Source organism: Nothobranchius furzeri, chromosome 11 (genome assembly GCF_043380555.1).
Source record: "Nothobranchius furzeri strain GRZ-AD chromosome 11, NfurGRZ-RIMD1, whole genome shotgun sequence".
Classification (NCBI taxonomy): Eukaryota; Metazoa; Chordata; class Actinopteri; order Cyprinodontiformes; family Nothobranchiidae; genus Nothobranchius; species Nothobranchius furzeri.
In genome coordinates, this window is record NC_091751.1 from 36,501,474 (window position 1) to 36,517,993 (window position 16,520).

General features: G+C 41.5%; 1 protein-coding gene across 1 annotated transcript in view; it reads right to left on the reverse strand.

Annotated features, from left to right (window-relative positions):
• LOC107383413 (WD repeat-containing protein 37) overlaps positions 1–16,441 on the reverse strand; it is a 29,162-nt gene extending 12,721 nt beyond the window's left edge. Inside the window, exons 1-2 of the mRNA XM_015956006.3 lie at positions 15,878–16,441; positions 13,369–13,538 (exon numbers count right to left, since the gene is read on the reverse strand). Of these exons, the coding sequence (XP_015811492.3) occupies positions 13,369–13,506 (138 nt within the window). The 5' untranslated portion in view covers positions 13,507–13,538; positions 15,878–16,441. The remainder of the gene's footprint in view (positions 1–13,368; positions 13,539–15,877) is intronic.
• Between the last annotated feature and the right edge of the window lie 79 nt (positions 16,442–16,520).

Here is a 16,520-nt window from a genome sequence, read left to right on the forward strand (position 1 = left end):
ATTGTGAATACACGACCTTCTCCAGCAGTTTGGAAAGAAAAGGGAGTTTTGAGATGGGCCTGTAATTAGCTAAGGTTGTCACATCCAGCCCCGGCTTTTTGAATAACAGCCTTCTTAAACAAGGACGGAACCATACTAGAAGTAAGACTGCCATTTATGATTGCCAAAAGTAAAGGGCCTATCACTGGAAAGAGTTCTTCATAAATTCTAGGGGACAGCACAACACAAGGAGAGCCAGATGGTTTAAGCTGAGCGACCAGTTTTTCCAAGTCCGATAAGGATACAGGCTCAAATGTTTCCAGTGTGGCTCTGGGAGTAGAGAGTCAGGAGGTGAGTTTGTAATGGCAGCTCGAATAGCTGTAAGTAAGTAAGTAACTTTATTTGTATAGCACCTCTCACAGACAAAAAGGTCACAAAGTGCTTCACAAGTTAAAAAGCAACAACATATAAATACAGTAAAATACAGCCACAATATACATAGTGTCAAATACAACCAATCCGAATGAGACTAAGTTTAAAATGCCTGGAGAAACAAATGGGTTTTAAGATTGCTCTTAAAAACATCAACTGAGTCGATTGAGCGTAAAGACCAGTGGCGGCTGGCCAGTAGAGGGCGATAGGGCGCCGCCCTCCCAGTTTCCCCACTGTTTTTAATTTTTATTTAAAAAAATAAATAAATAAAATTAACAATAATCACATATTCTAAGTTAATTGTGTGTTTTGTAACAAAAATAAATCATATATATATATATCTATATTGGTCTCTGCCGGTCTCTGACGATCTCTGCCGGTCTCTGCCGAGCGGTGGAGGCTGTGTGCTGTTTTTCAATCACCCAAACAGGACGAGACCAGTTGCCCAATTGCTGACAAGAAAATCAAAGGGTAGGAATGGGAATGTATCCAATCAGCGTCGACGTTGTTTCAGAACGTTTCAGAAGCATGATGGGCGATAGAGCTACCGCCAAGGCTTTCGTTGGTGTTCAGTAGAACTCGGAGAGTCTCGACTCCAGCACGTTTTTGGTCGTGACTCGTGACGGTCATGACGCAGACGTAGACATGGACGCCAGTGCGCCTACAACATGGATACCGGATCTCAGCAGCCACTGAATTCAGTTCGGTCTCTTCTCCAGCATTCGTTCGAGAGGAGAACTATGGTGGAAAAACTTAATGTCAAAGAGCTTGGACCAGATCAGCCCGACGTAAAGATAAGCCAGCAGGACAAGGAGAGAGGTAAACTGTACACACGACGCTTCTCCCAAAATTGGTACACCAGGAAGCAGTGGCTAGCTGGATGCAATCACGCTAATGCGTTATTTTGCTTTCTATGTTTGTTATTCAAAACGGCTGGGATCCACAGAAGGTGGATGTGGAACTTGTGTCTCATTGGGGACTCCATTCATTCTCTGACTGAGGAATGCAGCGCATCAGTGCAGCAGCCAACAAAGAAACGGAGGACGTTTGGACAGGGAGAACAGCAGCTGGGTGCAGAGGTAAGCTGTACATTACATTTCTGTAAACAAGACTATCAGAATCAGAAATCTTTGGTTGTCCCACAAACCGGGACATTTGTTTAATAACATGTACATTGTTTAATGTGCAATAACTGTAAAAACTAATTTCAACACACATACCTATACATATTTAATCATGTAAATGTGTATTTCAAGTAAATTTGTACATACATCAATCTGATTCCATTTTACTTGTTACACTTCTGCTGCAGCAAACAAATTTCCCTGCTTTTTGGACAATAAAACACTTCTGATTTGTCCCAAAAAGTGGGAAATATGACATTTGTAAGAGGATACTGATGACATTATTTCCTATGAAAGTGTTTCCACTTTCCATAAGTCCTAACAGTGTAAATTTCTGGCATTTTGTCTAAGTAGTGTTTACTACCATTACTGTAACAGTGACCTGCTCATAATTTTTCGTGTTCACTCAAATGATGAAATTAAACAAAATGTTTTTGTTTCTTGCCTCTTACATTGCCTATTTACCATTTATGGTCATGTTATTTTATGTGTAATTTAATGCAGTATTTTTCAACCTTGGTCCGCAAGGCAGTTTGCCAATAGTCAGACACACCTGGATTAATCAGTTTGTCCAATGATGTAAGACAGGAAATAAAAGAGCTGTGCTTAATTCAGGAAATAGTGAAGTTGTGCACAAAGCTCAGAAAGCATTAGTTTGTTTAAACAAAAAAATAGCACAGCCCCACCAAAAATATTTTTCACCAGCCGCCACTGGTAAAGACAGAGGTAGCTCATTCCAGAGCCTAGGAGCAACGGCCTGGAATGAGCGATCTCCTCGTGTCCTGAACTGAGTACGTGGGACCATTAAAAGGTTTTGATCCAGTGATCTCAGCCTGCGAGAAGGCGTGTAAGGGCAGAGCATGTCTCGAACATACAATGGAGCCAGACCATGCAGCGCTCTGAAAGTCAGCACAAGAATTTTAAAATTGATGCGAGATGAGATTGGAAGCCAATGAAGAGCTTTTAAAATGGGGGTAATGTGGGCCCTTCTGTTGTCACGGGTCAGAATTCTAGCTGCACAATTCTGGACTTGTTGTAAGCGGGACAGCTCTTTTTTGTTTAGACAAGAAAATAAACTATTACAGTAGTCTAAACGGGATGATGTAAACGCGTGAATAATCAACTCAAGATCAACTTTAGACACCATTGTTCTGAGTTTAGAAATTTCTCTCAAGTGGTAAAAACTGTTTCTAGTTAACTGCTTTGAGTGATGTTCAAGAGACATTCCCTTGTCAAAGAAAACTCCAAGGTTTCTAAGGGTAGGTTTTACAGACAAACTCAGATCACCTAACTGCTGGTGAATCCCTGGAACAGCATTATCGGGGGCAATCACCAGTACCTCAGTTTTGTCTGAGTTCAGCCGTAAGGCATTTGCACCGAGCCACTGTTTGATTCGCTCAAAACAAGATAATAGAGAATGCAATTTTTTAACCTCAGAAGGCTTGAAAGAACAATACAGCTGAAGATCATCAGCAAAGAGATGATAGGAAACATCATCGGCAAACTCCTGGATTAGGTTTCCTAAAGGAAGGATGTACAACAAGAACAAAACCGGGCCCAAAACTGAGCCCTGGGGTACTCCACACCGTAGATCAGTTGGGTCAGACAGGATCTGGTTGACTGAGACACTTAGGCTTCTCCCGGATAAATAGGATGTAAACCACGCCAGGACAGAACCTGACAACCCAACCAACTCGCGGAGCCTAGTCAGCAAGATCTCATGGTTAACCGTGTCGAATGCGGACGAAAGGTCTAGCAAAACTAGGACCGTGCATTTCCCAGAGTCTGCGGACATCAAGATGTCATTGGACACTTTAAGCAGCGCAGTTTCCATAGAGTGGTGCTTACGGAAACCAGACTGAAACCTGTCGAAGACATTGCGATCCTGTAAGAAGGAAACCAGTTGTTCAGATACCACTTTCTCTAAGACTTTGGACAGGAAAGGGAGTTTTGATATCGGTCTAAAATTTATAGGATCTGTTGGATCCAGATTAGATTTTTTGAGTAGGGGTTCCACAAAAGTATGTTTAAAACAGCTGGGGAAAACGCCAGAAGAAAGGGACAGGTTAAACATTCTGGTAACCCAGGGACCAATGGCATCAAATACCTTTGAAAGGAGTTTACAAGGTAAGACATCAGCCAGGCAAAAAGAGGGCTTCATTGTGGTTACCAAAGCTAAAATATCATCCTGTGTTACAGGTGAGAAAGAGGACCACGCATGCGCAGGAAGTTCATCAATATCATCATTACATGACTGAAAAGATGGGAGTTTGTCTTTGATATTTTGAATTTTATCAACAAAGTAATTAAGGAATTTGTTTGCATCTGCTTTGTTGAAAACAGGTGTAAGAGGCGCAACAGGAGCCACAATAGAGCTAATAGTGTCAAATAAAACTTGTGGTTTTTTCTTGTTTTGGATAATCAGTTTGCGGAAGTATTCAGACCTGGACTTTTTTATCAGCTCATTTAGAGAAAGCATAAGGTCCTTAAGGTACAGCCTATGGACCTCGAGTTTAGTGGACTTCCACAGGCGTTCCGTTTTCCTGCACAGTCTTTTCAAGTTCTGAATGCTGTCATTTATCCAAGGAGAAAATGGTTTCCGAGTTACCCTGTTAGATTTAAAAGGAGCAACCACATCCAAAATGGATTTACAGCGACTATTTAGGCTGTGAATAAGACTGTCCACATCCTGAGATTCCAAGAACAAATTGGAGTCAAACATCTCTATGAATCTAGCTGCTGTATTCTCTGAAATAATGTGCCTTTGTGAGATGATCACAGAAGCCGTAGACTCAAGATTAAAGTGTAAATCAAATAAAACACAGCTATGGTCACTCATGTGGACATCCTTCACACAAAGATTGGAAATATTCAGATCAAGGGAAAACACAAGATCTAGAGTATGGCCTTTTTGATGGGTGGGGCCAGAAACATGCTGCTCAAAATTGAAAGATTCAGTCATTGTTAAAAGTTCCACTGCTGGGCCAGAAGTGCTGTCATCAATATGAATATTAAAATCTCCCAGAATTAAAACATTTTCCAGCTTTATGATAGAAGATAAAAAATCACTAAAATCTTTAAGAAAAGCTGTGGCTGGTCCAGGTGGGCGATAAATCAGCACACAGTAAAATGGAATAGATGAACCAATCTTGATCATCTGTGATTCAAAAGAAGTAAAAACTTGAGTGTTTAACACTTTGCAGATAAAAGTCTCCTTAAAAACAACTGCAAGACCTCCTCCGCGGCGGGAGGGGTGAGGCATCCCAAAAACAGTGCAGCCAGCAGGGAAGAGTTCGTTGAGATGAATATATTCACCTTCTCTCTGCCATGTCTCAGTAAAGAACATAAAATCCAGAGTTTGACTGGAGAAAATTCATTCAAAGAGAATGATTTATTCGCAATAGAGCGAGCATTAAACAGGCCAAACCGGCAGGAGAGAGTCGTCAAAGGCTTAGGAGCTGAATTCAGCAGGATCGGTCATAAGCAGGAGACGCGATCACGTGATCTCCAGCGTACCCGGGAAGACATCAGCTGATCCACCGGTGTAAACACAGGGCTGCAAGGTAACAGCACATCCAAGTCAGAAAACCAACTCCGCACCAGCTGCAGGACACCAGGCGCGACGATCCGGAAGGACAACGGGGGGAGCGTCCCGCTGCCACAGCACCGCTCGACACAAGGGATCCTCCGCAAACACCTGGACGGGCAATCCGGAGCTGCGACTCCCAAAGAAGCCCGCCTCTGCTTGACTCGAACACCAGACCTGCATCCCCGCTTCCTCGATCTCCTCTTTCTGCCTGGGGCGCGGCACACCAGCTGGTACTCAGGTGAGTCGGGTGAACAAACGAACGGAGGCGGAAATGTTTGTTGGAAATTGCGCTGTTCATAAAAGAGGAACTCCATAGACTCTTTTATACAAAGAAGAGAACCACGATCGTAACTTCGTACAGCAGAAACAAAGCCACATGAAAATTGGGCTGAAATAATAAAATAAGGCTGTAACCTTATCAACAAAAAAGTGAAGAAAGTCATTACAATTTTCAACTGTGGGAGGCAAAGAACTAGAATCAGAGAACTCAAGTAGCAAATTTACTACAGAAAGAAAAGAGTGCGTGGATCATGAGAATTATTTTCCACGATATCAGCAAAGAACTTCACCCTCGCTTCCTTGTTTGCTGATAGTTAAACAAAGATTCTCTGAATATGTCACAAGAGACTTGGAGTCTGTCTTTCTTCCATTTCCTTTCTGCCCTCCTGCAGGCTTGCAGGGAGAAATCATATGTCAACAGAAGCTGCAAAAATATACATGTTTGCTCTCGTAATATCTCGCATAAATTATTGTTTAACTGCTTGGGCCTCTACAAACTCCACCACTTTAAGAACCGTATCTTCACGACCATAAGGCGCACCTAAAAGTCTTAAATTTTCTCCAAAATGTACGCCGCGCCCTATGGTGCGGTGCGCCTATTGCGTTGTTGTGAGACGCGAACGTAATAGAAGACAAGGGGCGTGGCGTGAACGTGCGGACGTGAGTGAAGACAGACCTGTGGATTTGCCACATCGTCATCAACATCCTCGCTGCTTGCTCAGACTCCGGCTGTGAGTCTCCGTCCACTTCCTCTGCTTCCAGTTCAAATAACAGCCGTACTATCTGAACTGCCTGGTGGACATTTATCCTTCTCATCATCCTTTATTAAAGCCTAATAAAAGCCTACTAAACTGCAGCGACAATATATCTGTCCGGATCGCTCCAAAATATGAAGTTTACTGTCAATATCTGTCTAATTGTTTGTTATTACTCCGTTTGCGCCACACCTTTCCTCGCGAAGCGGCTCCTTTTTGCGCACATCTTGTTAATCGTGCGGACTTCCTCTCTCTCTCAGCTACATAATGATACTTTTTATCAATTGAATATGTGAGACTTCCACCAACAGCAAAAGGATCTCATGTTTTTGTGGTTTTTTTAGGGCTGAAACGATTCCTCGAGTACCTCGAATAATTCGCATACAAAAAATCCTCGAGTCAAATTCTCTGCCTCGAAGCTTCGTTTAATTCATGTTTAATCAATTCATGGCTTTGCAATCGCCCGGGGTCATGTTTCACCCGGACCGAAATAAGTGACGCACATACACACTGCACTGAATGCACACGCGAGTAGCGAACGCAACTTAACTTTCTTTTAAGCCATGGCGGACAACATGGACCCCGGTGGAGAGCAAAAAAAAACTGAAAATGTCAAAGATGTGGGACCATTTTTCACGTCGTAAGGCGGAAAACGTAGTCGTAGTCCAGTGTAAATATTGTAAAATGGATTTAGCCTATCACAACACCACATTCCTCGATGCTGCAACCTGACCAGGAAACATCCACATGTAAATGTCACTTCTGCAAGCGGACTTGGAGCCTCTACAAGATAATGCATTTTAGCCTGTATTTCTATATATTCTGCGGACACTGCGACTTTTTCCTTTGTAGCACTTAGTTTCAGCTCACACTGTGCATCTGGTTGCAACACGTCGGTCTTAAAATGTGCTAAAAATAGTCGTTTTTACAACACGTCGGACTTTTTACTGTGTTGTTATTGATGTCCGTTGTCCGTCGGGATTGCTGCAGGAGGACACAGGTATTTATGAGAGTGGCGGAGGAAAACGAAAGAAAGTAAATAAATGTTTTGTGATCAGTATAATTTGACATAACCACGGCAAACATGCTTTCGACAATCCTTGTTAGTGTGAGACAAAAAAAAGTGTAGAAATTAAAACGAATGTGTGTTAATAGGGAAACAGCTGGCGAGCCATTTTTGCGCATGCGCCGTGAGCGGTTCTGGTGCTGTTTGGGCCGCAGCCGCTCGCATTTGTTTACTTTGAAGTAAAGTTGAAGTGCTGAAGTTTTGAAAACTAATTTTGAATAAAACTTGAAGAATAACTGGCAATTGCTTTCTCATTTCAAGAGGTCTTTCATATTTTATAACATGCTATTTGATATAAGGGTTTACAAAACGCAAAAGAGTAATTTATTAGAGTACTCGATAAATCGATAAAAGATTCGATAGAGTACTCGATTACAAAAATACTCGATAGCTGCAGCCCTAGTTTTTTTATGTTCACAAGCACGTTCCCTCTCACAGATTACTAAATTGCTGTTTTGACAAGTTATCAGATTGTCTAAAAATAGGTTGTTTTTAGTTTAGTATAACTCCGCTTTTACGTTGCCTATTAACAAAATGTAAAAACTGGGGTGTAGCCAGTGGCGGAGCTTGATATGTGCAACATGTGCGGCCGAACAGGGCGGCAGTCTGGAGGGGGCGGCATTTAATTTCTTTTTTTTTTTTTTTTTTTCCTTCCATCAACTGATACATCAACAAAACATAGAAATCACATGTTCTTCATAATAATAATAGTGATGAGTGATGATAATAATAATATTTCTGTAATAAAAGCACAACAAAGTCATTGCGTTTATGTTGGGATTTTATTGCGCCCCCTTGTGTCCGCCGCGCCTCTGTAGTGCGCTCTATAGCGCCCTTCATCAGGTGGGGGGCGGAGGGATCACGGAGAGTGATGATGGAGGGATACAGGTACCGTTTCACATATCACCGCTCACAAACATAATGGAGAAGAAGCGGTCGAAGCCATCTGGTGCCCAATTTCGGAAAAAAAGAAAAGAAGAGGAGGAGAAACGAGGAAAAGATGCAGGTATGCATCTCTTTATTATTTAGTTGGTATTTTTCCCGCCTGTCCCCCAACTTATTGATTAACTAACCTCTCTAATCTGAACGTTTTGCATGGTGCTATGATGATCCCTTCAAATGTCTTGCTAGCTTCTTACGTTGCATGTATTTAGAACTACTTCCAACCGCTAGCTTTTTCTTTGTCAAATGAGCTTTTATGAAAAGCTAAGAGTGGGAAAACCGAAAGGCTGATAACCAAACGCTATCAAATTAAAATGAGTCTTTGAGAATTTTGCTGAAATACATTGACGGCGGGCGGCAGGTCTCGCGCCGGTGTTCTGCGCCATTCGCCTTTCTTTTTGGACTCGGGAAATGAGCTACGTATTTACCCCACGAAAAACGGAGCGGCAGCGGGCCGCTGGAGGTGCCCTGCTAGTAAGATCCCGTTTATACTGTAAACTGCCATAACATAAAAACTATAATAGCTAGAGCGGTCTTTTTTTAGCTGAAAGTTGAGACTGTCTCGCCTTACAGCACTGTACAAGTCGATGATGTCATCGTGTTGCGTTAAGTGTGCTGCACACCGCGGCTATGTAAACTCACAGTGACCTTGAAGCAGCGTGGGAGAGTTGAAGAATTTAACCAGTTAAAATGGATTCATGGATATTTAATCAATAGTTGTGGCTCCTCTGGTCATTTAGTTCTTTGTGTGCTGGAGACATTTGCTGAATAAGGAAATAAAAACTTAAAATGACAAAAAAATTAGGGAAAAACACTTGTTTTGTATTTTATCAATTATTAATGATCAATAGATTGTTGGTGTTTTAACTTTTGGTAAAGGAAAACACACAATTTCCAGGCAGCCCCAGTCTGGAGAAGTGATGGTGACATCAGCCGTTAAAAATAAATAATACTCTGAGGTTTTTATGAATAATTTGTACTTTTACTTGAGTATTTCTCTAACAGCAGTACTTTTACTTGTAAATGAGTAATATTTTAGCAATGTAACAGTACTTGTACTTGAGTACAGATTTTCAGAATTCTTTCCACCACTGCTGAAAACTGTAAATGCTCATTGTAACATGTTAATTAAAATGCTTAAGCAACAGACGTGACATGAAGATTGTATTGTTTGTTTTATGCAACATAAGGAGCCCTACACAGATATTTTGCGATGACATCAGCTGCCACTGAGGAACTGCCATCTACCTCCACTGCTCATACCAGTAGGCCAGTATTTGAACTCGAGGAGGGACAGTCTGCTGGCACCACATCTCCCCAGGAAGATACTTTAGGTGGGTTTTGCACACGTGTGTGTGTCCAGCAAACATTTAGCTATAGACATTTAAATAGTATTTTCACAGAATATGGGAATTGTTCCATATAGCAATGTGGTGAGTTATGCTTCCATTTTTTGTCAATAGAGAGACCTACCAGTATATGTGAACTTGATGAGGGACAGCCAGCTGCCACGTCTCCCCAACAAGATATGTCAGGTAAGTTTTGCACAAGTGTGTGTGTGTGTGTGTGTGTCCTGCAAACATTAGAGAAATTTCAATGTCACATATTGTATTTTAATAGAATATGTGAAATGGTCCACATAGCAATGTGTTGAGTTACGCTTCTGTTTTTTGTCAATAGAGAAGCCTGAACGATCAACCAATGGGTCCCATTGAAGGTGATGATGAGCCTCTTTCTTCAGACCCAGCCAAGTGGCCATCACCAATTACCGACAGCATACGCACAGAGCTAGTTCGAGGAGGACCTACCAAAGTGCCAACTACTTTCATATTTCCCAGGAATGAAGGCGATGGCAGGTGTTGTCATCATCACTATTTCAGTAGAACTTTGACAAGTGGTGAGAAGGTGGCCAGGAGCTGGATGTTGTATTCAGTTAGCAAACGTTGTTATATATACACTCCACGCAATTTGAAACAAAGTTGTAGGTGTAATTTTTTTTCTTGTGTGTGTGTGTGTGTGTGTGTGTGGGGGGGGGGGGGGGGGGGGGGTCACGGGGGATCTCGCACAGGGCGCCATTTAGGCCAGCTCCGCCTCTGGGTGTAGCTTATAATCTCCTTTTTAAAGCTGAATTGAAACCGAAACTCAGGGAGGCGGAGTCTTGCTGCTACAGCATCCCAAATCAGACCTGATCTAAAGACGCGGATACGCGTCCTTGGACCCCAGAGGGTTAATAAAACACAATTCAAATCACACTATTTTCTTAGGCCTATTAATAACACACATATGATTTTGTTCATGTGGAAAGTTTATGTGGTTAAATCCACCAACTACCGGTAAACACACTCTGAACTTCAACACAGCACATCAGCGCTTGAAGCGGCGCTGCGAGCAGCCGCAACCCAAAAGTACCAGAACTGCTCACGGCGCATGCGCAATCATGCATCAACACAGCTCGCCCGCTATTTCCCTAATAACACACGCTGTTCGTTTTGAATTTCTACACGTCTTTTTACTCACAAAGATTGTCAAGAAAGCATGCTTGTCGTTTTCATGTCAAATTAAACTGATCACAAAACACAGATTTACTTTCTTTATTTCGTTTTCCTCATCCAACCCCCACAAAACCCTGTGTGTCCTCCTGCAGCACTCCCGGTGTACGCCCGGCTTTAGTAGGAGGGAGACCCGTGATTATCGCGTTGTTGCGCATGTCTCATTGAAAATGAATGGAGGAGAGGCGAAGTTGCTTCCCGTGTGTCGAGCCCATTAGAAGAGCACGAGCCGTCAGCGTACGCAATGAGGAAGTGCACGTGAGCTCTAAACCAGGTCTGAACCAGGACTAGACCAGTAAAGTGAAGCATGCTTTTGGCTGTTTATAATTTTCACAATGTCTGGTTTGCACTGATATATAGTATATATGTACATACATACATATATGTATATATATATACATATATATATACATACATATATGTATATATATATATACATACATACATACATACATATACATATATATATATATAGAGAGAGAGAGAGAGAGAGAGAGAGAGAGAGAGAGAGAGAGAGAGAGAGAGAGAGAGAGAGAGAGAGAGAGAGAGAGAGAGAGAGAGAGAGAGAGAGAGAGAGAGAGAGAAGGAAAGAGGGAAATCAGTGGATCCTGAGGAAGGTAGAATAGGTGGGGAAAGCAGAACAAGGAGAGGGTGATGAAGGTCACACCAAAGCTAGCTTGAACAGGTGAGGTTTCAGCTGCTTCATAAAGGAGTCCACTGATCTCAGGCTCAGGGGAGAGAGTCCCAGAGTCTGGGGGCCACAGCAGCAGATGATCTGTCACCTTTGACCTTTAGCCTGGTGCTGCACAGCCAGTAGGCTTTGATCACTGGACCTCAGGGACCTGCTGGGGGTGTAGGGACTAAGAAGATCACCAATGTAAGATGGTGCTTGTCCATGTAAGGCCCTATAGACCAGAACCAGGATATTGAAATGAACCCTGAAGTTGTCTGGCAGCCAGTGAAGCTGGAGGAGAAGCGGGGTGATGTGGGTGTGTTTGGAGGACTTGGTCAGAAGCCGAGCACAGGCATTCTGAACCACCTGTAGACGGTTCAGGGAGGTTCTGCTCAGACACGTGAAAAGAGAGTTGCAGTTGTCTAAGCGTGAGGAGATGAATTAACTCAAAAAGTTAAAACTAACTGTGGAACAGAGATAATAATATAGCCAGCTTAATTAAGACAGCAAAGAAAATAACTACATTTTTAATTCAAACCAGAAATGAAATTCAGTCGTGCTCATTTTATAATATTTCAAGACTTTTAAAAATATTCCAATCCTTGATGAAGTAACAGACGTTAGTCAGAAGAAAACTAAATGTAACTGTTTTCCTGCTGCTGGTTGGTCATTCCTGATAATATCATAATATTTTGTTCCCAGTCCATCTTGAGTTAGCCATATTTTTATTTTCACCTAAACTACAGAACTGCATGTTTCTACTCTAAACAACAAACTCTCAAAGTTTCATATACTTCACCCAGACACAGAAGATGCAGCAAAGATGAGATGAAATTCAAATAGTGCATAAATGAATGACTGGAAAATCTAGAAACTCACATTAAACCGTGTGACTGACAACACAGATCACCTGTTTGAGGCACATCACCTGAACTACATCAAACACAAACAGTAAACTCTAAGGGGCGGGGCCTCTATGGTCAGAAACACCTACAACTTACCTCCATTCTTAAGAAGGATTCCAGATTATCAGAGGACTGGAACCAAAAGGGACCAAAGACAAAACACATCATGAGGACGGGACTAAAGGTCCAAATATAAAACGGGTCCAAACACCGGCAGCAAGGACCTGGTCAGAACTTCTGCCTCCAATAAAAGGCTCATGAGGAGATAAACGCATGGTTCTGACTGCTGGTGGTTAAATGTGATCTAACCATTTCTAAAACGAAGCCTGAGAGAAAGAAACTCTAATAATAAAAACACCCCAGTAAAGATGAAATGTTGAGATTATCTGATGATACTTGACTTAATCTCTTCTGAATATTTCTTAACTTTATTAAACAAAAACAACTTTTTACTTGGTAAAAATATTTACATAAAACAGATGAGACAAACGGCTGTAAATCTGAGATGTTACAGCTGATTTTAGTGGTTTATCATCCTCTGGATGCACAGAGTCACACGTAGAAGATAACCCTTCTCCTTCCAAGTAAGATGTTTTATCACGTCTAACTGCTTTTGTGAGGTAAACACCAGGAGGTTTGTGATTATGCTGCATCCCAATAGCTGATAACATCTTTGTCTGCTGATCACAATGAAAGTCAAACTAAACCAGTAAGCTAACTGATCTGCTGGTATAAAGCCCTGATGCTACTCTACATCCAGCTAAATTACAACAGCATTACATGAATAAAGCAGTAACTGAGCCTGATGTAAACCAGCTATAATATAAAGCATTGTGTTTGCTAAATGAGTGCACTGGAAGCTAATTGGTTTAGGCTTACGGTGCAGCAGAGAGCTTATGGCTGCAGGCAGCAGCAGCAGGACGAGCTAATAATAACAGACAGGAGAGGACAGGAGCGCTGTGACATTCAACAGGAAATAAACCGAGGAGCAGCAAGCTGTCCTTGCAAAGGATCTCTAGATGTCAGCACTTTAAGTTTTACTTATAATTAACTGGAATGAAGTAGCGACCCCCACCTGCCCTTCCAGCATGTCTCTCTGCAGGCCGGAGCGGTCCTGCTCGGTGCTGTTGGTCCTGCGGATGGACAGGCTGTGAGACTTCCTCTTCTGCTTGGCCTGGCGAGCCGCAACATTACTTCCACTTTCCACCGGCATGCTGATGCTGTCTTAATCCCGATGTTCCTGGTCTAAAGCCAAAACGTTGGCACGAGGAAAGCAGAAGAGAAAAATCATGAGAGCAAGTTTCACATTCAAAAACACTCAAGAGGGAGGTGCAGGGTGGCAGGATGGCAGCGGTTGTGTTTGGCAGCTCCACAAGTGTGAACGTGTGAACTGACTAAATGAATGAGTGTGAAAAACACAGTGCTGCTAAGCGTATTTACAAGGCAAATCCTCAGCGGGTACCATAAGGTGACACACCAAAGATTACAAAGCTGGAAAATGAGAAGCAGGCAGTAACTAAACCAAGATTTCATTGGATGAAAGTAGAAAAATTAAAAAAGATCAGCAGAAGAAATATGAAGGAAATTATTCAAAATTACAGAATCAGGAAACAACCTTTTGGTGCAAATAAGTCATGTTACTATTATCAGTGTGCTGTTTCTGGTGAGCCACAGCTGGATGCTTTTAGTGAGGCTTCAATAAATTCATCAACCAGCTAATCTATATTTTACATCAATGAACAGTCTCTCATGTCTGAGTATAAAGCTGAATATGTGGCCCTGATTTATTTATAACAAACAGTTCAGATGTTCACAAAACATTTTTATTTACTCTGATTTATGTCATAATAGGGCATCGTGTAGAATGACAGTAGTCTAATGAAACTTTTAAAGTTGATAGAATTCGTAAGAAGCTGCAGCCCAAAACTCCCTTTCCAGAACTATGGTGACATGATTTATATAATATCACAAAATAAAGACACTATTTTACAACAAATGACAAAATCCTAAGATGCACATAACCTGCAGTGCCTTAGACTTTAAGATCAATTTATTTTTATATTCAATTAAAAAGCCATTAAATCTGTGCAATGATTCAGATTTTATTTATAATAATGTGCATCAGTAAGCAAAGATTTACCCATTAATGTGACAGATTTAGCCAAAAGGGCTATTTTTAATCAGTATTCACATCACAGGGGGATTGTAAAAAGGAGTATATAAAACTGATCATTTAAAAAGGTTATTGGATCAAATGTGACATAAAAGTAACGTGAATAACAAGAGTTATGCATTATGGATTAGGCTGCACGTGCCTAATTGATTGAACTATTGTCATGATTAAAGAGCAAGTCACCCCCCTTCAAGAAACTTACTCCACTCCCACTTCATGTTTGAAAAATGCAACAAATGCTGTTGCCTGGCAGACCAAGAGGGAAGAGCCACTAACACACACAGGCTCAAAACAGCATTGTGACATCATAATGTACCAGCTAACGTCATTGTGTACCTCTTAGCCAATAACGATGGCAGATTTAAATTCAAATGTAGTTCAGAGTTTTTACCTGACAACAGCACAACACTGACCGTTTTAGGCAGAATATTTAAAGAGCAAGTCACCGCCAAATCAACTATTTTCTTCTGATAAACTATATAAATGTGTGTCTAATCGTGCTGCAGACACGTGTAGTCAATAGTTTTTCACTTTAGTGCATTTTAGTTATAATTTAAATTTTCTGCCTGAAACTGTCAGTGTTGTGCCGATGTCAGGTAAAAACTCTTCACTGCATTTGAATTTAAATCTGCCACCGCTATTGGCTAGGAGGTATGCTATGATGTAAACTGGTACATTATGATTTCACAATGTCGTGAGTGTGTGTATTTGTTAGTGGCTCCACCCTCTCGGTCTGCTAGGCAACAGCATTTGTTGCATTTTTCAAACATGAAGTGGGAGTGGAGTACGCTTCTTGTAAGGGGTGACTTGCTCTTTAAATTTTAGCAAAGATTCACTAAGCTGCCACATTATTGACTACACGTGTCTACAGCACGATTAGACACTCATCTAGATAGGTTATTGGCACAAAAAAAAGGTTGATTTGGGGTGACTTGCTTTTTAGTTAAAATCCCATTGTGACATCTGTAAAATGACGTTTCCATGGTGATGACAAACCTACAGCTGCAGCAGCCATAATTGCGAATCGAGGTTATATTTGCCCTTGGGCTGCAAAAGGAAGGTTTCCTGATCAGCTGTTATCTCATCTACAGCCTCCCTGAAGACACAGCTGTCTCTTCCACCCGTTTAGCCTCAGATCTCGCTGAATAATCCACCCTTTGCCTCGCTGTCAGTCTGGTCCTCGTCTTTCTGTTGACTGATGAGACTCAGAGACGGGAGGACAGTCTCAGTATCAAACAGTGCTGTTATAGTGTATAAGTGTTATAAAGAATCAATTAAAGATCAAAGGAGTTCAAAACGAACGAGTTATGTCGTAATTCGTTACCCAGAACAAGCTAAGTAAAGCTAACGTCACCGTTAGCTGCTACTGCTAAGAGCTAACGGAAAAGAAAGAAACATGGTTCCAACTTACCGGAAAGTCTGTTAATGTGAGTTTTTACTGCAGGAGGTTGTTTTATCTCTCATTTTCCTTTATTTGTGCGCAATATTTCTGCGCAGGTTTTATTCAAAATCCGAGATGACGAGAACCGTTAGTCCGTCCGTGAGAAAGACAACGAAGCCAATTTCCGGTGGTGTGCCGAAAAAGGTACACCAGTCATATGAATCCCATCGAAATCAGTTTGTTCCCAAGTGAGTGCATGTAATATGACAAATATATTTCAGGTTTTAGTGACCTTAACACACATTTATCTAGAATTATTGTGTTTATTTATACATCTATGGGTCCTCTGTAGATGGCTACTACTCAGCCAGAACATCCAACCTCTGAAAAACATTGTCCTGTTGTCTCTGGCATGTTTTTAGTAGAATACTTAGAAGACTAAAAAATATCAATTTAGACCAGATAAATGTCATGTTTTTAATTCAGTCTTGGTCAGAAAAAGCAAGAAGTATAAAGTAGCCTAGCGTATTGTACGACACTCTATTAGTTATTGTTTTATTCTCTAAAATCACAGAATCACCAGTTGTGTTTTATTATGTCATCAGTCTGGGAAAGATTTTCTTCCTCCGAGACTGTTTTTCACATAGGAGGGCCATTTTCGACACACCACCAG